The 21943-nt window shown below is 42.8% G+C and overlaps 1 protein-coding gene across 1 annotated transcript in view; it reads left to right on the top strand.

Moving 5' to 3' along the window:
- The window catches only part of GRIN3A (glutamate ionotropic receptor NMDA type subunit 3A), a 384347-nt gene that overhangs the window by 43045 nt on the left and 319359 nt on the right, over positions 1–21943 (top strand). Inside the window, exons 4-8 of the mRNA XM_050987067.1 lie at positions 5382–5527; positions 7315–7430; positions 9516–9667; positions 20497–20661; positions 21451–21524. Coding sequence (XP_050843024.1) covers positions 5382–5527; positions 7315–7430; positions 9516–9667; positions 20497–20661; positions 21451–21524 — 653 coding nt within the window. The remainder of the gene's footprint in view (positions 1–5381; positions 5528–7314; positions 7431–9515; positions 9668–20496; positions 20662–21450; positions 21525–21943) is intronic.

The following is a 21943-nucleotide window of genomic DNA, read 5'->3' as shown; positions in this document are numbered from 1 at the left end:
GTGCCAAGGTTAATTGCTGGATTTTCAGTTTTAAATCCCAACCTGCACTGGAGATTTCTGGGCCTGTTGCCTTTCAAGTTGGCATCTAGGTGTTCTCCCCAGCTGACAGCATGGAGTGCAATGGCAATGCATTACATAAAATGGATTGTGCCAAGTTATGCAAACCCCCTGTCATTCAGGATTGTGTTTTTCTGTTTCTGCTGCTGTGGTTTCATCACATTGATGTTTATCATGTTGGTGTTTTCATGCATAATTGGCACCCCAAGCCATAGATGTATGCAGATGCCCCATCCGTCTCAACATCTTCCCAAATAAAACAAGTTCTCCACTTCCCACTCAGCAGATGTTTTAACAACAGCAGACAGAAACCAAGGAGATCTGGAAGTAAGGGGCCAAGCTGAGGGAACTGGTTGCTGCAGTGTTTGCTTTCAGCAACAAGAAGCACAAACATCATTTGTCTGGGAGCACCATGTTAGGCAAGGCACAGAAGACTCTGAGAAGTCCCAAAGCTTGTCCTGGCACTGTCAGAGAAGTTGGATGCACTGTAAAGCTCTGGTGTTTTCTTAAACACCACATGCCCTCCCTGTCTCAAGGGACCCAACGGCTATTTCACCTCCTCAGTGCTTGGCAGCATTCACATTTCCCTTTGTTTTCTTGCACAGTGCCTCTTGTTTGTTTCCTTACCCATGATACGTTTTCTTCAGCAGTGAGACTCATTCTTGGAAATGCTGGGCACAATCCATGTGTCCTGCAGTAGATACTGTCCTGAGGAGTCACAGGGACAGCAGTGTTCACAGGGACACCAGTTCCAGAAATCACAGCTCTCTAGCCTTTCTCCTGTATCTTCATGCTCCACTTCCCAGCAGCATGTCCTAGTCCTTCCTCTCAAGATTGCTGCCTTCACAGAAGATGGGACATGCTCCTGAGCCATCCATCCCTGTCCTGTGCAGCAAGATCCTCTGGTCTTGGCATCCCACAGCCCTGAACCTGTAAAATCCAAGCACTCTGCTCAAGACAAGTGCTCAGGCTCCTCTGGCTCCATGTCTCACTCATCTCTTGAGTTTGCCCCAAACACTAAACCAGCTCCAAATGGGATATCACCACGTGCATCAATCAACACAACTTCACATGCAACAGCTTCCTCACAGTAGCGTGTGGAGCTGGTTCTAAAAGTTGGGGTGCACCTAAAGAAGGGCCCCTCATGGTATACACCATTGCTTCAGGTATAAAACAGTTCACTGACATGAAATCCATGATCTCCAGTATTTGAGGTGCAAAAAAAAACTATGCTGTTGGCTGCTGGAGCTGTCACCCCTTTTTTGGAGAGCCGCTAATCCAGCACTAAATAAGTTTTTAACCCCTTTTAGCTTCTAACAAATAAAATATTAAAATACATTAGCAGTTATTAGCTTTTGTCATAGCTGCTCAATTGAAGGTTCTTACCCTGGCTGTTGTACTGCCCAGGCTGTTGGTTTTTCCCTGCTGAGCCTCACAGCCAACTGCAGTTGGCTGCAGTGCCCTTGCCAGATAACACTCAAAGGGCTAATGGGTCTTCAGAAGAGAGATCCAGGGAAAATCTCACCAAAAGGGTTGTCAGGCATTGGAACAGGCTGCCCAGGGAAGCGGTGAAGTCGTGATCCATAGAGGAGTTTGAGAGACCCGTGGATGTGGCTCTTGGGGACATATTTTCGTGGTGGGCTCAGCAGTGTTGGGTTAGTGGTTGGGGTCTGATCTTTAGGGTCTTTTAAGCCTTAATGATTCTGTGATTCAACAATCTGACAGTTAAAGAAATTTAAATTCCCTTATTTGACATACTGCTATTTTGAAATATCTGTACCCATGACAATCCTCACATCTTGTTAAATGAATTGTCAAGCCAGGACAATTGTGGTGATGATTTTCTCGGGACACAGAGTGCATAAACCCTACTTCACTGTTGCCTCAGAGCCTCGTCCAGGTCTGAACAAACCTTGTTCTTTCCACTTCTTACAGCACAGATGTCCGAATTTGGAGGGCTTTGTCAGGCTATCAAAATCAAGTGCCTAGAAAACTCATGTCTGGAGATGGATCTGCAGCTATTGCATTCATTTATTTTTAATTGTACTTGAGTCACCAGCAAACCTCCAGGCGCTCTGGTTACAAAAGTGTCAGCCTTTCCTAATGCCCTTTACCAGCTTTGTGGTGGTTATTCCCCTCTGACACTGAGTGTTGAATCAAGGAACACAGTATATACGCAGAGATAGAGAATCCAGATAGCAGAAATTACTCTGATTTCAACAGCTATTTCTTCCAGTAAGCTGGTCTTTATATTTGCAATTACTGGTATAAATGAAAGTAACTGCCTCCCCTGAATTACAAGTTTTTTAAAAAAATGCATAGAATCCATTCTTGATTCTTCAAATGCCGATTTTTCAGACTTTATGATTTCTCCGAACAGAAATCATAAACATTAATGGCATTAACATTCCATTGTTGGATTGTAAAAAGCAGAAAGACTCTTTCAGTATAGGGCTTTCAAACCATAAGACAAGAGATAGAGAGCATGAGAAGCAGAAAAGATTAGAAGAAAGAGACAACTAATAAAGCAATATGCAGAGTGAGACTATGGTATTTACCTATCCTGTCGGGACACAGATATTTGTGGTTTCCATCTTGTCACATAATCTTCCCAGGAGATGACTACAGAAGGTAAGAAAGCAGCAATGACAAGTGATGAGTCTTGTTTCCATCCCGAAGTTTTTATCTTCTGTTGAAGCAAGTAACCCTTAGCCCTCTAAGCAAATCATCAGTGAAGTACTTTTGGCAGCATTTTGCTCTGTCAATCCACAGAGCTGCAAGCAAACCTTTTCCTCCTGTGGGTAAGCAGCACTAAGAAGAAAACAGAAGTCCTTGAAAGACACAGAGGGTTAAAACAATTGTTAACATTTATCCTTTGTGAAAGGAGTTGATCAAATACAAAGCTGCAGACACACAATGACTCTTAAGAAAAAGCAGAGATTACCAGAAGCAGGTAGAGCACTGGATGCAAGGGATGGCTGAACAACCCCCTTGTACAGGCTTCCCAAGACTTCCCACCAGGCATATGGTGTTGCTGGAGACAAGATATTAAGCCAGATGGACTTCTGATCTAATGAACGTTCCAGTGTTGTCATCATTTGGGGTGAAATTTGACAGCGTGCCCAACACAAAGCAAAGCGTGGGCAGTTCTCAGCAAAGGATTTAGGATAGAAAATTGCATGGAGGTGCAGCTTACAGTTTTTGCAGCAGCCTTTCTCATTCAGGCCTAGAAGTTTAGCCAAATGCAGACATTGGTGCCAGTCTGAGTGAGAGATGCATTCCAGTGAAGACTTCATCTGCAGATCAGATGTTGCACTGCAGTTGGCATCGCTAGGTGGGCCACTAACTTCACAACAAGAGCCTAAGTTGATTTGGAAAATGCCAGTGTGGTTCAGTGTTGGGTCTTGATGGGGGTTTCAGTCTCTTCAGTGAAACTGCCAAGAAATAAAACCTAAAAAAGATAGTCCTGGCTGTGGAGATGATCTCTTTGGGACAGAGAGTGCATGAACCTCACTCCAAGTTCCTTCTTTAAGCAGGTTGTCTTCAGTCTCTCAAGACTGGGGCTGGCAGCATTGTGCTGGAAGTCTCCATGATGTATTGCCAAGCCCAGCTCCTGTTATTTATGTCTTCTGGCACCTGAATGCTGCTCCCACACTCCCAGGCAAGAACATTTCCCTCTGTGCCCACAGTCCTTCTGGCACAGCACTATGGCCAGCTCCAGATGGAGGCACACCCTGCATTGCTTGTCCCACAGCCATCTACACCAGAAAACATAAAAAAAAAAAAAAAAAGGCAACTACAAAATCACAAACAAACAAACAAAAAACCCAACAGGACTCTCCCTCCATACACACAGACTTGGACCTAGTTGCAGGTCTCATTCCTGGGTTGCAACACAGGGACCAGATCAGCAGACCACAAGGTGGTAAACACCTGCCCACTTTAATTTTCAATTTCAGGTAAAAATTACCAGAAATACAGAATGTTCATAGCTTCCATGACAGCAGAAACACCATCCAAAAGACCGTCTTCTGTTCCTTTTCAGACTAAAGTGGGTGACAGTGAGTTTGCATCCCACCTTTGCCATTCTTAAAACAACTACAGACCCTCTTTTATCCATGGGGTCTTGAAGAGAAAACTGGGAAAGGTTTTTTTATGGCTTTGTGCTGCCCTGCACTCTGTTCTGCTTAGATGATAATGCAGAGGCCAGATGGACTGACAGAATGCTTCTTTGCTAGGTCTTTGCCAAGCAGAGCATGGCTGTGGTGAGATCATCTTTGCAAGCTGCTGTGATGTCCATGAGCTTCCTGGGAAGCAAATACAGCATCACTGCTTCAGCCTTAGCTCTGTTTGGCTTCCTGTGCTCTGAAAACTTGGCCTGTTAGAGGCTGGTGGATTGCTGAAGGCTTTTTAATTAGTGTAGCTTGACAGCACTTGGCCAGCTCAAGGAAGTGCTTGGTGTAGTGGAAGATGCTGCATGACTCCTCCATGGTAGCTTGAGACTTCCCCCAGGAGTCACTAAATGCTCCAAAGGCAAACAGAAACTTCAGGAGGAGGGGTCTGTGAAACCTGAACTGGTTCAGGTTTCACCCCTCCTCCTCCCTAACCCTAATCCTGAACTGGGCGCCTTGGGGCTGCAGACTGTGGAGTCAGTTCAGAGAAATGCAGGGCACAGAACTGCAAAAAGACTCTCTTGTGTATATCCATGGTTACAGCCTGGGCCATGCAAAGGGGAATTCTCCCTCCTTGCTGCCAGGGGAGACTGAAAGGTGACTTTTTGTTGCCCTTGCAGTCCTCAGTTTGTCTGTGAGGAGTGGCAACCAAAACTGTGATATGGTGTCTAGACTTCTAGAAATGAACTGGGGATGCTACCCTTCTGCAGAAGGATAAATTTCGTCCCTAAGGACAAAGTAAAACATTATGACAAAACAAATCTAGGCTGTGTGTCCTTCACTGGATACCCAGAGCCCAGAAGGTGGATTGTAGCCAGCCCAATGGCTTCACATAACAGTTCCTGAAACATTGTCTGTTCTAGAGACAAATAATCCCAAAAAACACCTACATTTGGGTGTTCAAGGTGTCTCATGGGGATTATTTTCAGCATTTGAAGAAAACCCTGAGTGTACACAGACAGGCTATTTAGCCACCTGGAAAGTCTTTCCAGGCTTTTCCTGGGGGGCGGGAAGCTGCCTGCCTGAGAACACCCAGAGGGGCAGGTCCCCGAACGCTGGGGATTTCTGAGGAGCTGTCGGCACACTAGGGCCGAGACACAGATGTGAAGGGAGGCAAATGGCTCTGCTAATGCTCTCCTGTGCTCCCCTCAGCTCCACCACCCATCCCAGGGGTTCCGGTTCGGCACGGTGCGGGAGAGCAGCGCCGAGGACTACGTGCGGCAGAGCTTCCCGGAGATGCATGAGTACATGCGGCGCTACAACGTCCCTGCCACCACCGACGGCGTGGCCTACCTGAAGTGAGCCCTGCAAACAGCACCACACCTGCCCCCCCAGCCCCTGGTCATGACCTGGTTATCAAAATTGTTAAGGGAGATGCTTGGATTAAGGGAAAATGAGGCTAAAGTCAACAGTACGGGTTTTATTTAACAGTAAATGTGTGTGTGAGAGAGAGAGAAAGATAGTGACAGAGAGAGAGATGTAGAAAAGATCACCACTCCATGGAGGCCATGTCCCACCGATCCCCTCCTTCCCAGTGCTGAGGGTCCCACAAAACACAGGAGTTCAATGGATTAATACCCGTTTATGGTATTAAAACCCTTACCACCTCTTTAGGCAGGGCTTATTCTTATTTCTGCATTTGTCCATAGAGGGTAAAAATCGTCAGCTTTGCTTCCATTGGTGGTACTCTGTAGTATTGCTTGTGCCATGATACTGCTTTGTCTGGCATGAAGCAAAGTATTGATGGTCTGTGCTCTGCTTGAAAAGACAAAAGTGTATCCCAGCTGCTTCTTGTAGCTTTTGTCTTTGTATAGAAAGAGAACTGGGGAAAAACGCAGTGTAGACCATCACCTTGAATGGTGATGTGGAGGAATGCCCACCTGGGGGGGGGGGGGGTGGGGCATCAGGTGAGAGCAGTGTATAAAGACCTGGCAAGTTCCTGAGCTTGGGAGCCCTTCATCAGGCAAGGAGAAACATTCAGGAAAAAACATCCAGTCCAAGCAAAAGCTGCCAATGAGGTTCCTCAGTGTGGTGGGAGGAAAGGAGGTTCTCAGAGAGGAACCTTAATTTATCGTTAAAATTAGTAAAAGAAGCACTAGACTGGTAAAAAGTAATAAAAGTAATAATAAAGTAATTAGGGAATCGTGATGTCAGTGTGCCTCAGGAATATTTGTGCTTAACAGTCTGGGTGTCACACAGCTCTTCCAGGAAACATGGGAGGTGGTAACAACCCTGAAATCATTCATTCATTTTATCTTAAAAGTTGCCTGGCAGATGGCCTGAGAACTTTTCACCAGAAGTTTTTTCCTGCTGTTTCCTGTTCATATGTTTTCCCCCAGATCCATCCTGTTGATAATTAAGACACATGTCAGTTCTTTAGGTCAAACTGGAGTAAATGGATTGAAATAAATGAAGTAGTTTCATCGGGAGAACACTCAGACTTTTAAGGGGACAGGAATGGAGGGTGCAGTCCTGGGGACAGATGAGAAGAGGCACTGCAGCTGTTCTTTTGTGTCTTTATTTTTATCCAAACATGCTGTTCAGAAATGATTATTTTAGTAAAATTCAGTCATTGTGTTCATGAAGACAACACAAGGAAAAGATAGATTTCCTTCCTTGGGTGAAGGAAATAATTTACCTCATATTCAAGGAGAAAGGAGGAGAAATACCTTTGAATAAGTTATCCTTCGGGTTTTTTGCTCTAAAATCGCCCAAGTTTAACATCACAAAGAAACAAAGACAGCAACAGTACTTTATCAATTTTTGATCTTCTCATTAAAGCCTTGTGCCACTTTCAATTGAGTGAAAGTCCAACATTTTGCAGTGATTTTTGTCTTTTAGAACAATAGAGTTTTGTGGGAGCAAAACAAGTCCTAAACACACTAACTGCTTTTAATGCACAAAGTTTGCATTTCATGCACAATTCCATCCTTCAAAATACAAATCAGTTTTCAGTTTAAGTGAAGGTGTGCAAATAGGAGTCCCTGTTTTCATACAGTAATTTTCCAGAAAACTGCATAGACAAATGTTCAGTGTCACTCAGACAGTGAAGTGATTGTGTTTCTGACTTTGGTGTTGAATACAGGCATGATCCAGAGAAACTTGATGCCTTCATCATGGATAAAGCACTCTTAGATTATGAAGTGTCAATAGATGCTGACTGCAAGCTCCTAACTGTGGGAAAACCCTTTGCCATTGAAGGTAATAACCCATTTTATAACACACCGCTCTGTTCCTCATGTGCTGAATTTGCTTTGTTGTGCTGTGGTATTCTCAGTGAAAGTACGGAGGTGAAACTGAGGACCCCTTGAAGATCATGACAAAATCCTCAGTGACTGAGCAGAACAAAAGCTCCAGCCTTTTCTTCTGTTTTTTTGAGATCTCGCATCAGTTTTACCACCTGTTTCCAGGCCAGGTTGAGTGGAGCTTTGAGCAACTTGGTCTAGTGGAAGATCCCCATGGCAGGCATTGGAATGAAATGTTCTTTAAGGTCCCTTCCAACCCAAACCATGCTGTGATTCTATGATCTGTTGCCATGCTCTATATAGAAATTATTCCAAGTGCTCAGACAGTGTGTCTCCAGACAAGTAGGAGGCAGAGTCCATTTCCCTGCTCACCATGAAATAAAGAGGTCCCTGAAATGAAGCTTCTTTTCTGCCAGCTCTTTGTGTTCAAAACCCGGTTTAAAATGAGGTTCTGCAGTTTCTCTCTCATCTGAAACAGGCAAATTCTGTTCTCATTTTAAAGGTCAGCTCAAGATTCCCACGGAATCTATAGGTAATTGACAAGGGAGCCTGCCCTAGTGCTTGGCCTCCTGCAGCCTTGAGAAATTAGCAAGGACAGCCCAGAAGGCAGCCTGCAAGCAAGACTGGTGGGAAGCTGCTTCTAGCACGGATAAGCACATGGGCAGCAGACTTTAGAAACCACTTTTGTGATAGATGAACAGTGTAAAGGACTGGTGCTTCCACTTTCCTCCCCTCCAAGGGGAATAGCTCCAGCTGCTCCCATCACACAGTAAAACAACCTCCTTCAGAAACCTGATAAATCCCTCTCAGAAAGGTCAGCTCTGCTGAAATAGAACCAGAAGCTTTCACAATTTCAAATCAAGTAGATTTGATTTCAATATAGAAAAAGAAAAAAACAAATAGACACTAAACTGTATGATTTTGGATGAGTGGACTTTCTTCACATCACCCAATTACAAAAAAAATATGCTGAAAATGTGATATTTATGAGTCCTAGCTGTGCTAACTCTGAAAAAAGTCCTCTGATGTGAGCAAATTTATTCAGGTGGAATTACAGGCACAATGTAAAAAACTCAGCAGCAAGGGAGAAGCATTGAAGGAACAGTTATCACCTCATCACTCATTAAAAAGTGAGCCACTGTCCTGGAGAATCCAGCACTTGTCTGTTTGTGAGAGTTTTTTTGTTTCTTCCTGTGTTGTTGTGGGTGGCTTTAAGGAGACAGTCTGAAATTCTGAATTCTGAACTAAAAAAACAAAAATCCACAGTGGACTAGAAATTAATCTCTGCAGGCAAATTGGCATGCAACTGCATGTCTTAGAGGGATCAGTTGTATTTGTTTAGAATTTCTAAAGTCAAACCCCAGATTCTTCAAATAAAAGTAGTGCATTCAGAGTTACTGCATTCATTTTTGCTTACCCTAAGTCCTTTACCTGCACTTTAACATGGTGAAAGACAACACAGTGGCTACAAACTGCATTTATTAGTATCTGAAAGTCCCTGTCAGTGCCAGAGCAGAAGTGCACTAACTGAAAGCATAGCCCCTGGGCTTTAAATTGCTGTGTAATAACAATGTAGATGGCTCCTGTATATATTTACATGCATACAGCTCCTCATCAGAAAGAAAATGTCACATCTGACACCACAGTCACATCCACTGCTCTAACAGTGCAAGGGGATCACAGAATGATTTATGTAACATTGAGGCCCTTTTGCATTGCTGAAATAATCCAAGACAAGGGCATGAAATGGTCTGTGTTTCTAGAGAAAATATTTATTAATCCATTGTCTCCATTTTGAGTTTTTGGAATCTCCAGTTTTACATATTTCTTGTGTGGCCCTAATAATGTTGGATTTGCCTATTCTGTTTATATTGGGTGACTTTATTTTGCACCAATAAAGGTCTTGTCGTAGTATTCTCAGACCACAGTAAGCTGGCTGGGTGAAAGAGAGTGCCAGCTTGCTCTTCCATGCTGAAATGAACATACTTCAGCAAAAACCAAACAAGAAAGAGAGAGATGATTGCATTGTTCTCCCTTCTAGGATATGGCATTGGTCTTCCCCCCAACTCTCCGCTCACCTCAAATATCTCTGACCTGATCAGCCAGTACAAATCCCACGGCTTCATGGATGTTCTGCACGACAAGTGGTACAAGGTCGTTCCCTGTGGAAAACGAAGCTTCGCCGTCACGGAGGTAAGCAGTGAACTCAGGTCAACAAAGTGAGGCTTTGTGCAAGCTGACAATTACTTCTCCTCATTCCTCATGGCATGCCCACGTGGCAGGGATGGGTGGCAGCTGAAGGGAAGGAGGAGGCTTCAAAGGCAAGAGCTGCTGACCCAGGCAGCAGTCAGGGCAGAGCAGGAGGAGCACGTCAGTGGGGCTGTGCTGCTGAGTGAGGCACCAGGGAGCTCCTCTGGAGACAAGCAGGGCATGAAGAGGGCAGTAAAAATCATGATCTGGTCTATTTCATAGCAAACCTGTCTGATTCTGATTCCACTCAATTGTGTGTGGATCACCATCCACAGAGAGAGGGGGACTCAGGACATCCTGAATTTTTAATGCACCCTGACCACTTTCAAACATGGGTGGCAGCTACCTGTACTAAAGATAGGATTCCAGGCTAGAAATGGTCTGCTAAGACACCATGCCAAGAAGAGAGGGGAAGTAGGTCTCACTTCATGTAGATGTATGAGAAAATGGAAGTAAATCTTCATGGATGCACATCCAAGTACCACATCAGAGGACTTAGGCCATTATTTATGAGAAAAAGATAACTCTTACCAGAATAGCAGTTTTTCCTCAAGCTCCCTAGACTGCCAAGTGAAAAAATAAGATAAAGTATTGAAGAATCAAAAGCACCAGCAATGTGTGAAGCTCATAGCATACTCTTTTAGCTGAAGGTCTTTCAGGAGGGATAGGTTATGTATTCTCACAGGTACAAAACACTTAGAAGTCTCCTCTCTCCTTCTCAGACTGTTCAGCCAAATGCCAAATGCACACTCGGTGTTCCCTTAGGAAGTGGCAGCATTCTCCTATCGAAGAGAAGCTCAGTTTCCTGGGCTCTGACTCCCACTTTTCAATGGTCAGCTGCAAACCTCTGGCTGCTGACTAAATTACTACAAAGTTAGCATTTTTTAGAGATACAACAAAGCAAATCTTTAGTTGGCATTTTTAATACATAATTTGTTGGGGTATTTCTGCAGGTCTTACTACATTCTTTACTTTTTCATTACAGTTGTGTCAATAGGAAATAAATTATATTTTAACATCAGACATTCATAGAAGAAAATTCAATTTATTTTTATCCAACTTACTCATTTTTTCTTTCTTTTTTTATGTGATTAATTCAACACATGAAAGCAAACTTAAACAGAAGTGTGTATTCACTTTCTTTCTGGTTTAGCTTATCTGGAGATTGTATTATCATCTAAAAAGGAAATTGTCTTTTTAAAATAGCAGTTCCTTCAATGACTTCTTGTTACTCTACATTTTAACAAGTCTTTTGAATTAAGTCTCAGGAATTTACAAGGTGGTAGTGTTATAAATTACCTAAATGTTGCTTAAATCTCAAAACTCTTACAGCAGAGAAAACTTACCTTTCTGATAATTCCCTAGTGACGTGACACAAGGAGCTTCCTCTGATCATGTCTTACCCCACATTCCTCTGGGGCTGTATGCTCTCTAATCTTAGTCATAGATTAAATTCCAATCAAAAGTACAATTTTATTTAGTACTGGTTTACTCTCAGAACATATGGTTGCTGTGGAGTGAGGTGCTTAGATCCCCTGGGAGGGGCATGAAATGATACACTGGGCTGCAGAAGTATTAGAACCTGAGCAATACCTACCTACAAAAATTGTAAATAGAAGTACATATATGGGGGTCCTTGTTCAAAATGTTACTGAGAGAGGTGCATGATCAACACAAGATTCCTCAAGGCCTACCAACAAAGGGAGAGGAGGTGGGGCAAAAATCTGCTACAGTCTGAAAAGAAAATTCAGGTTTTGCCCTTGAATAGTCCCATGGAATTCCTTTGGGGTTTTTTTCACTATTGAATAGGTTTTAACCACAGGATTTATGGGAGGCCTTAAGCATGGTGTGACAGATGGAAGACATGTTGTGCTTTAACATAATTGAATTTTTTAGCATCACCTCCCTGTGAAGCCCAGAAAGAGGAGCAGGTGTAGCTGCTCCCAGGCTAGTTGTTTGACCATAGTCCTTATTTCATCTTCAGTTGCACTAACTCAACATGCAGAGCTGAGTTTTTTGTTCAGAAGCTAAAGTCCAACAAGTTGGTTCAGGTGTGTGAACTGCAGGACTCAGTTCATGGAGTCCAACAAGGCCAAGCGTAAGGTCCTGCACCTGGGTTGGAGCAATGCCAAGCACAGATACAGGCAGAGCACAAATACAGAACGGATGGAGAACAGCCCTGGGGAGAAGGACTTGGGGCTTTGGTGGATTAGAAGCTCAAGATGCCCTGGCGATGTGCCCTGGCCGCCCAGAAAGCCAAAGATGTCTTGGGCTGCATCACTATAAGTGTGGGCAGGAGGTCAAGGGAGGGGATGGTGTACCTCTGCTCACTCTGGTGAGACCCCACTGCAGAGCTGCATCCAGCTCCGGGATCCTCAGCATAAGAAGGATGTGGCACTGTTGGAGGAAATCCAGAGGAGACCACAAAGGTGATCAGAGGGCCTCTGCTCTGGACCCAGACTGGGAGAGCTGGGGGTGCTCACCTGGAGAAGAGAAGGCTCCAGGGAGACCTTGGAGCCCCTTCCTGTGCTTAACTGGGATCCAAGAGAGCTGAAGAGTAACTTGGACAAGGGATGGCGTAACAAGATAAGGGGAATGGCTTTAGACTGAAAGAGGTAGGTTGAGAGGAAATAAAAGTCAGAATCGAAACATTTAGGTGGTGAGGCCCTGACTTTCTGATAAAACGCAGAATTGAAACATTTAGGTGGTGAGGTCCTTCCAGAGAAGGAAGAGGCCTAGAAAAGCTGTGGCTACCCCACCCCTGAAAGTGTCCAAGGCCAGGTGGAACAGGGCTTGGAGGAGCCTGGTCTGGTGGTTGGTATCCCTGCCCAGGGCAGGGGCTTGAAACTAGATGGTCTGTAAGGTCTCTCCAAAACCACACTATTCTAGGATTCTCTGAATCTAACAAGCCACTGAAAGACCCTTATGCATTCAGAAAATGAGCAGAAGCAGTCTTTCAAGTCAGTGCCATTTGTGGGGTAAGCTCTGCTAAGTCCAGATCTTCATTTTCCTGAGTTGCCTCACTTTTAATGCATCTCCCACATGCACCTCCTCTTCTTCATCCATTCCTTTTGGCCAAGAACTTGCAGATTTTAGAATGTGTGATTTCTTAGTCGGGAGAAATTTACTTAACAGCCAAGCAGCAAACCCTCTTCAAAGTACAGGTTCTCCACTGTTACAGCAAGAACCATGGGAATTAGTCTTGGACTTACCTTTATGTTGGTTTGTGTCATTTACTCCTGTACAGCCCTAAAATCTCTGTAACTTTACTCCCTGCACTCAGTCACAGTAGTATTCTACAGATTCACCGAGGAGCAGACAATGCTCAACACAGAAGCAGATGATTCATTTTTTGAACAAGTCTCAGCTTCTCAGTGGGTAGTCATTCACATGGATTATATACCAGAGTGAGACCCAGCAATTGCCTTTTGACAGCAAGAATAAAGTTTTGTATTCTTCTCCATTATTTTGATAAATTTGGTCTGTGACATGCTGCACCTGCTGACCAAGAGTAATGATGCTAAAATGGGAATATATGTAGGTGAAATACTGATCAGTATAGCCTTTAAATTGGGGGATATCCATCATCCATTTTGGTCATTACCTCTTTAGCTGTGCCTGATTCGTATCCACCTGCCACTCCTGCCCACTGAAGTTAATTTTTCTGTAGATTTGTTTTGAGATCCATCTTCCTACTCACCATTTTTTAGTAATCTTACACTGGGAAATTATATTTCCTGTGGCAGAACTCAATGTTAGCTCTTCCCATCTCTATCTGGCAGTGGATGAGCACTTTGCTTATTCTAAACTGCATTTCAAAACAAAGTTGTCCTGGAAAGAAATTATTCAGCTGGAGCTGGAAGGTTTGCAGTGAAAACCTTAAAGCTCTTCAAGCTGGGAAACCAATAAAGATGGTTTATTTGCTGATATTGCAGAGGTCAGAAGTGCTTGACTCTGCTGTTTTATATCAACCTCTCCAGCAAAACCACTTACCCAAGGTATCTGACCCTGACCAGCACCCACTGGATCATTTATGGGGCATGCAGCTAACCCAGTCTTGGAAAGAACACTGCAGTGAATTGCACCTTACCCTCTCCACTGCAAGTAATTGTGGGTGGCAGTGGCTGTTCTTGGTGAGTGCTAGCCTCTAGCAATATTCCTTGAGTACTCTTGGTTTAAAATTGTCATTAGTTTCAAAGGAATGGCTTTGTGGCCAAATTGCTGAGTTCACTACTTAGGGTGAAACATGGTGCAGGAGGGATGAGGGATTGACAGAGCTATGTTTGCACATCATATCTGGGCATAATCAATATAATTTGTTTTTATTTTGCATACAGTACACTCAGCTCTTCCTCTACCATACTGTTATTCTTACTGCTGCCTCTTCAGAAGGAGCCAGGCTCTTGGGACTTGCTTTCCATCCCATTAGCTCCACCCAAGCTCAGAATAGACTGCAGAGAGAAGGTTTTTACAAAGAAGGTGGAAAATTAGAAAGTGAGCAGAATGTTTCCCAGAGGGATGGTGGATGCCCCATCCCTGAAAGTGTTCAAGCGTCCCTGGAGGCATCCAAGGCTCTGAGCAAGCTGGTCTAATCGAATATGGCCCCTCTCATTGTGGGTCAGGTGGACCAGGTGGCCTTGAAAGATCCCTTTCTACTCAAACCAGTCTATGATTCTATGATTTTTGGGAACCAAATATTTTGCAATTTGTGCTCCTGGCAGCAAAGAAGCTCTGGAACTCAACCAGCAGGGCAGCAGGCAGGGTATCCCTGAAAGGCAAAATGCCTGCAGTCAGTGGGTTTGGCTGCTCAGGCCAGGCAGTGATGACCAGGGCAGGGTTTATCAAGACAGCACAAAAAAGAAGAGCCCTTCCTGATCCATACTTTGGGAGGAGCTAATTAAGTGTACACAATCTTTCACAGCTTTTCAGCTATGTTTTAAAAAATGTTACTGTTGAAACTGTATCTTCTGTTTCACCTGAAAGGTTTGTATTTCTCCTTTTATAGTCATAATGATCACAGGACAGCTGGAACTCTAGAACTTAGACTGATTTCCATGTTGACTGGCAGTTCAGTCAGATAACAACCAACATGTGGAATAAAAAATTATATATTGCCACATACTATTATCCCAGCTATTAATATCAAGAACTTGCTGATGCTTCACACAAATGGTATCTAACCTGACATTTAAAACAACAATATATGGAAGCACACAAACCCTTGCAGCCCAAACTGACCCTGACAGTGGTGATGCTGGGGAAGGCAAAGTGCTCTGAACCTCCTCCCAGTGCCTGACAAGTCCATGCTAACAGTGGGGATTGACCACAGCCTTCCTTCTGATCCAGATGGAAGCCACACAGGAAAAAAAAATCCTTTCATCTTAGAATCATGGAATAATTTAGGTAGGCAGAGACCTCTACAACCAATGAATCCAGCCATTAATGCAGCACTGCCAAGTCCACCACTAAACTGTGTCCCTAAGTGCCACATTTGTTGGTCTTTTAAATCCATTCACAGATGGTGACTAATCCTCTTTTAATCTCCCATCAGTGGTGGGATCCATTGATGGCTGTTAGCTCTCAAGTTTCTGAAGGAGCTTGCTCAAACTCGCTGGTCTTTTGCCTGAATTGATGATCTTTGGCTCAGTATCACTCAAGAGGCACAATCAGACAGTTCCTCATTCATCTTGCCATGATTTCACCCAGTTGTCATTTAGAAAATTGTGCCTTTCTGCTCTTTTTCCTAGTCCCCTTAAAGGTCAACCAACAGTTTCCTTTTTTGTTACACCCATCACCTGACAACTCAACAGTGACTTTTCCAACCTTGAAGTTCTGGTTTATGTTCGTCCCTGATGCACTGCAGGTGTCAAGGGAAGGCCATGCAGACACTTCCAAAAAGGAAACAAACTGCCCTGTGCTCATAAATAGCAGCTGCCCATCAGTCACCTTTCACAGCACCTTGTCGCAAGAGCATGAAAAACAAAAACAAATAACAGGGAAAAAAGGTTCTGCTGTACCAAGACACTTTTCTCAGTCTGCACATGTGCTGTCTGGGGGGAGAGAGGTGGCCCCTGCCCACAGGAGGAACTGGGAATATTTCCAAAAAAGGGTCTCACAAAGTGACAGATGTTGCATTAAAAAGGGTCATCTCAGTGTGGGAAGAGACAGTGGGTTCTGGACTTGCACTGTGGAAAAAAATACTTTGCACAACAGACCTGCAGAAGGGAGTGAATGAGGATTGAGTCTGTCAACAGAGTCAGGAGAAGATGTGTCCTGGAAATGAGTAAAAGATCTAGATTCATCCATTGAAACTGAAAACAAATGAAAGAAAAAAATGACTGTCTGAAGAGATACTGACAGTGCTTGGAAAGCTGATGAGTAGAAAATAAAACATTTATTACAAAACAGTGCTTTTCCACCTCTGTGCAAAAGCCCTCACAACAAGCAGAGAAAGGAACTTCTCTTGCCAATATGAGACAGTATTTACAGTATCTTGAAATTTGTCACTTGAAACTCTAAAGCCATGGTCATCAGTCTTTGCTAAGGATAATCCCCCTGAAGAGATTAAATATGTATTATTTTTAAGCTGCTACTTCTTTGAGAGCACAGAAAGATATAAGAATGAAAACCAAGTCTAAAAAGAAGTCTCTCTGCAGCTACAAAAAATGCCACAATATGGACAGGGGGACACATTTTAATAACACTCAGTTGACTAAATAAATGCATCAGCATCAGTAGGATTTTGCAAGCCTACTGAGATGTGTAAATGAGTTTAGAATTCTATCCTTGATATCTCTACTAATTCCTTATAGGAACAGGTCCTGCAAAACTGAACTTCCAAACAACAGCAAACCTTTTAAAAATCCTTACAAGAAAAATGCAATCAAGAAAATACAGCTTATTATTATACTTAACACACACATGATACCCCTATTTAGTATTTGGGTTCAGCAGTGTGTAGCACCAATATCTGTGCTGCGCTGCCAACTTGCAAATTATCCACAAGAATCTTTTCAAGCTTCTAGACAGTCAAAGAAGGACCACAGGAGTACTTGATGAGTTATTCAGTGCACCCAGGGAGAGTAAAGCATTTACAGTCTCCTGTAGTAGGGAGTAAAACAAGAGTTCTTCCCATGAAAACAATTGCTGAAATCACTAAGTGCTGTTTTTGTCTCTGCTGCCTGCTCCAAAGTGAACACAAACATCAGACTGGCTTCTCTGCATCCCTTTACTTCTATTCAGGGTTAAAAAAAGTAAAAAGGGCACATAACTAGAGTGGAAACAATAGGAAATATTCAGATAGCAATTGTATATATGGGCTGATAAATTGGAAAATTCTCTTTAAGGATGTATTTTAAAAAAAAAAGCACATGTCTTCTGTGGAACTTGTTGGTGTATAGAAAATGCCAATTTCCCAATTTGCCAGTGGGAAACAACTTGGAGGCTGTTGCAACTGTCGTGCTTAGCACCCATTAGCAGTAATTATCACAGGATTGACTACACTGTTTATTGCTCCAGAACTATTACATGGCCATAACTGAGTTCATTCTCCTAAAATGCAGGGAGCTACCTCCTGGATTTATGATTACAAACTTGGAGCAAGGACTGCATTTTTATCCTGGCTTAATACAGAATACACCACACGGTGGGCTTTTATTCCTTAGGAAAACAATAAAATAAAACAAAAATAAGATATTACAGTAGAGAAATCCACCAGTTTGTTTTCTGTTGCCACCCCCAATCCACACACCCACTCCCCTGGCCTCTAATCTCTGAGCAGAGAGGAAAGCAGTAATGCAGAGAAACCATTTTTTTCCTGCTCTTTCCATATATATTCTATGTATGCACCTAAAATACATAAAAGAACAAAAAAACCCCAAGTATTAGAGCTTGTTCCTCTAATGAGAGGAGCTCTATTAGAGGCTGAAAATGAGAGGTGCCTCTATTAGATGGTTTCCTTTACTATTTAACATGTGTGTCTCTACAGTAATTACAGACGGCTGATAAATAGCCATTTTACAATGGTTTGTGAATGTGCTGATATTGCTATGTATAATCACTCCATACACTCTGTTAATTATTTCTCCCCTACCTTGTTTTCCCCTTTAATTTAGTCTCAAAAATTTCCTTCTACTGTGCAGCCTTTATCACACAGCTCTTCCAATGTATTACCTTCTTCATTGCTAGATGAAATATTATTTGATGCTTTGTTTTGGCACTTCCTTTGCTAGGAAAAGATGTCTTGTTTGGGACAATTTCAAAAGCCATCCATTACAGGTGAAAAACATATCTGGGATGACAGTGCTGGAATTTCTTTCACCTGCTTCCAGGGAAGGTAGAAAACAATTCTGCAGAGCTGTCAGGACAGGGAGCCAGACCCTCATCAGCATAAATCAGAGAGGCTTTGCTGAAGACGAGGGAGTTATTTTTCATGTAAGGAGCTAGCCAAGTGTGCTTTCTGTAGCAGTGCTGGAGTGGCATCAAACACTGTCAGGAACCCCTGAATGCAATAGGGCTTTCTATTATTGTTTTGAATGGCTAGGGTTTTATGATTTTACATTAAACCTAGTTCCCATGGCAAGAACCACCCACAGGCTGTTATTCTGTGACATCCAACAGCTGGAGCCTAGGAGCATTGGTAGATAAGTGTATTCATCAGAAGACTGAGCAAACACATAACCTTTTAATTATTGTTCTGTTTGTTCTCATGTTTACTGTTAGTTCTGCATCTCTAAGTTGTTGCATACTTGCTGTTGAACACCCTTTTTAGGAAGGGAGTGATTTGCTCTAGAGCTTCCTGGAAAACTGGCAAAAGTGCCTTTAAACTGCATGTTCAGCTGTTTGGGATAGACGGTTTTTTGCTTCTTACAGATACTTAGATATGTGTCATATTCAAAGATGGGCCATACTGAGGCCTTAGTTTTGAGACCTCTGAGAAAATAAAAGGTCAGACATGGACCTATTTCTTATTTTATTCTACCTGGGCAAAAAGTTGGGCTTCACTGCCAGACCTACAGTCAAACATTTTGGTGCCTGAGCAGTGTAAAGCATTACCATCTGTAATCTCTGTGTCACCCTCCTATGCCCCTAACTGAAAGAACAAACAATGAAGCAGCAGGTCAGTCAGAAATTGTGATGTGGAGAGGCAAGTTTTGCCTTGAGGTTGAATTGATGCAGTTTCCAGATCAAAAACACTCTTGTGTCAAAATTCTGACCCACTTCTACCCCAGAGCCATTTTGCTATGGCTTTCTTATGGTTTCTAGGCTGCAGTTTCTTTAGAAATTGTTTTTACACCTCCATTAGACTCTTCAACAACCTTGAAGTGTTTATTCACTGGAAGAAAAATTCTCATCTTGAAAGTTCTGCTCAGTGTGCTTTGGGACAAGGAGGTTGATTTTGGTAGAGGATCCCCAAAACAAGAGTCCATTGCCAGTGCCAGCCTGGGAAAGTTCTCACTTTGCTAGATTTCTGAAGCTCTGTTTTTGTAAAAAACCCATGATATGCTCTCTCATACCATTGTGTTCTAAAGAGCAGTTTTCTATGCGAATCAGAAATCAATATGCAAACCAGAAGAGAGAAATACAGCTCACAATCACCCAACCAAAGTACACAGAGAGACTCCCAAGCCCTCAGCTTCAGTGCATTCATCAGTTATGAACTCTGTGGCTTAAAATGACCTTAGAACAAGACTTCACAAATATTCTGTGATGCATCTTTTCACTAATTCCAGTTTCTTTTTCCAACTTATGGAAATACTCCTAATAAAGCACAGTCCCCACCCCCACCCATGGAGCAAATGAACACAAGGAACACAACAGGTCCAGGGTAGCGGCATCGCAGGTGACGTACAACCTTTCCTAAACTCTGCTCCTTTGCTCTTTTTTTTTTTTCCCCTTTTTTTTTCATTTACTTGGTGAGTAACATTGTTTAATAGAAAGACACAACTGGATTTTCTATTCCTGGAAATATTTCCATAGTATTATGTGGGCAGTAATTTTCCACAAGGGATTTTATTTATTTATAAAGTTAGTTATGAAGGCCTGAGAATAAAGGTACTATATGCACACCTCACCCACACATGGCAGTGCAGGTGTCTGTGGTACAGATTTCTGCTCTACACAGTTTCTTGGTGTCAAACATGATTAATGCCAATAAGATAAATTAATTAAAGGCTTCCTATCTGGCATGAAAAGAGCAGGTTGGCATAAAAAGGTGTGAGTGTTGCTGTTTTCCATAGCTGCAGTCAGAGTTCCTAACAAACAGTTTCAGTCCTGTTAATGTAGGGAGTGGAGGGGTGCTATGTTTGCGCTACTTATTTCACATTTCCCCCATGACCCTCCATCAAGGGTAAAGCACAAAAATGGAAAGTTCACAATCAATTTCCTGAAAATATGACACTCATAGAGCAGTAGCTCACTGCTGATGTAGGACTTGCTTTACAGTTCATTGACTACATTTTATCAAGCAGTACTGGCTTTTACAAATGCAAAGACACTGCAAACACTGTATTCTTGTACATGTTTAACACTCCACCTCATTAGGGGAATGGCTCTAATTCCCTGGTGTTTGGCTGATTCTCTTCCCATGACAGATCCTTTGCTCTGGCTGAACAAAAAGCAGCACAGAAAGGCTTTGCTGTGAACTCTATCCATACCATTCTGCATTATTTCACCACTCTGTACTCAGTCAGACCACATTTCCACATGAAAAACAAAGCATCTGCTTCAGCACACTAACAACCTCCTGTCTTAACTTTCCCTTTTATTCACAGACACTGCAGATGGGGATAAAGCATTTCTCAGGGCTCTTCGTGATGTTGTGCGTTGGCTTCGGTTTGTCCATTCTCACCACCATGGGGGAACACATTGTGTACAGACTGGTCCTGCCACGAATCAAGAAGAAATCCAAGATGAAGTACTGGCTCCATACCAGTCAGGTATGTGTTCTGAAGGGACCCTGTGAAAGCTTTGCCTTGAGATTGAATTGAGGCAGTTTCCATATCAAAAACTGTGGCTGACCAAGGAAGCCACACTGTGGCTTCAGTCAGCCACATGTGTGACAGTGGCTGACTGAAGTTGGCATTTGAATGGTGACAGCAGCTTCTGGAGCTCGAAGAGGCTGACCTAAGGATAGAATGGGAAGCACAGAGGAAATTATTTAAATATTCGGTTGCAAAGCTTACAGAGGGACCCCACCCCCGCCATTTGCACTGGCAGCCTCACTGCTCAGCTCTTTTGGATGATGGAAACAACAGTGTTGTTATCCTGAACTGGCAAACCAGAACATTTCATCTCACAGTTACAGGTTTCCAAACCTGTGAGGCATGCAGGAAATGCTGGGTTACCTCCCTCATTATTCTAGAGAAACTAATGGGACAGAATTGCTCTGGGTGTTTGCTCTGAAGGAAGAAGTTACTTTACAGCAAAAGGCACAAAAGGGAAGAACTTCCATTGCTTTACAACATCACAGAGGAAGAAATATTTTAAAACTAATTTAGCACCAAGGATTGTTCCCAAACTATTTATCAACTTTTCAGTTTGCCCTTCTTTGGGAAAGTATGGGAAAATAAATCTGTTATAATGACAAAGCAAAGACAATTGCTTGTATCCTTCAAGGTGCAAAATAATTTATGCTCAGGTCCATCAGACAAAGCCAATTGTTTACCTATTTGTGGAACCATTTTTAATCTTACTTTTACTAATTTATGTTCCTCTTTTTCCTCTAGAGATTACATCGTGCTCTGAACAGTTCCTTTACTGAGGAAAAACATCAGCCTAAGAAAAAACGAGTAGAAAAGAGGTAGGAAGTTCTCCATGCCTTAAGACACAAACTATAAAAATTACTTTGAAATTAAATGCCTTCTCTTTGGATATATAGTGATGCCCCAAAGGTAATAGAATTTAAAAAAAAAGGAAACAAGATAGAAGTGACAAATGAGGGAGGCAGAAATTAATTTTTTTATCCTATTAAATTCAGAAATCTTGTTATTTCATGATTTTGCATACAGCTAATAAAAAAACCTCCCATTCTAAAGAGAGGCTTTGCAGTTGAAGTCTGCTTGTGTTTAGGGAATGAAATTTAGGGAATGAATGACTCCTGTGCCAAAGCACTGGCAGGTACCTGGGGCTCTGAGAGGCAGAGCCTTTAGAGGGAAAGAGAGATCAGGCACTCACATGCCTGAAACTCCTTCAGCTCTTTTCTTTAAATAAGGAAGCTGA

Source organism: Serinus canaria, chromosome Z, assembly GCF_022539315.1.
Source record: "Serinus canaria isolate serCan28SL12 chromosome Z, serCan2020, whole genome shotgun sequence".
In the NCBI taxonomy this organism is placed as follows: Eukaryota; Metazoa; Chordata; class Aves; order Passeriformes; family Fringillidae; genus Serinus; species Serinus canaria.
This window is presented reverse-complemented; position numbering and strand designations above follow the sequence as displayed.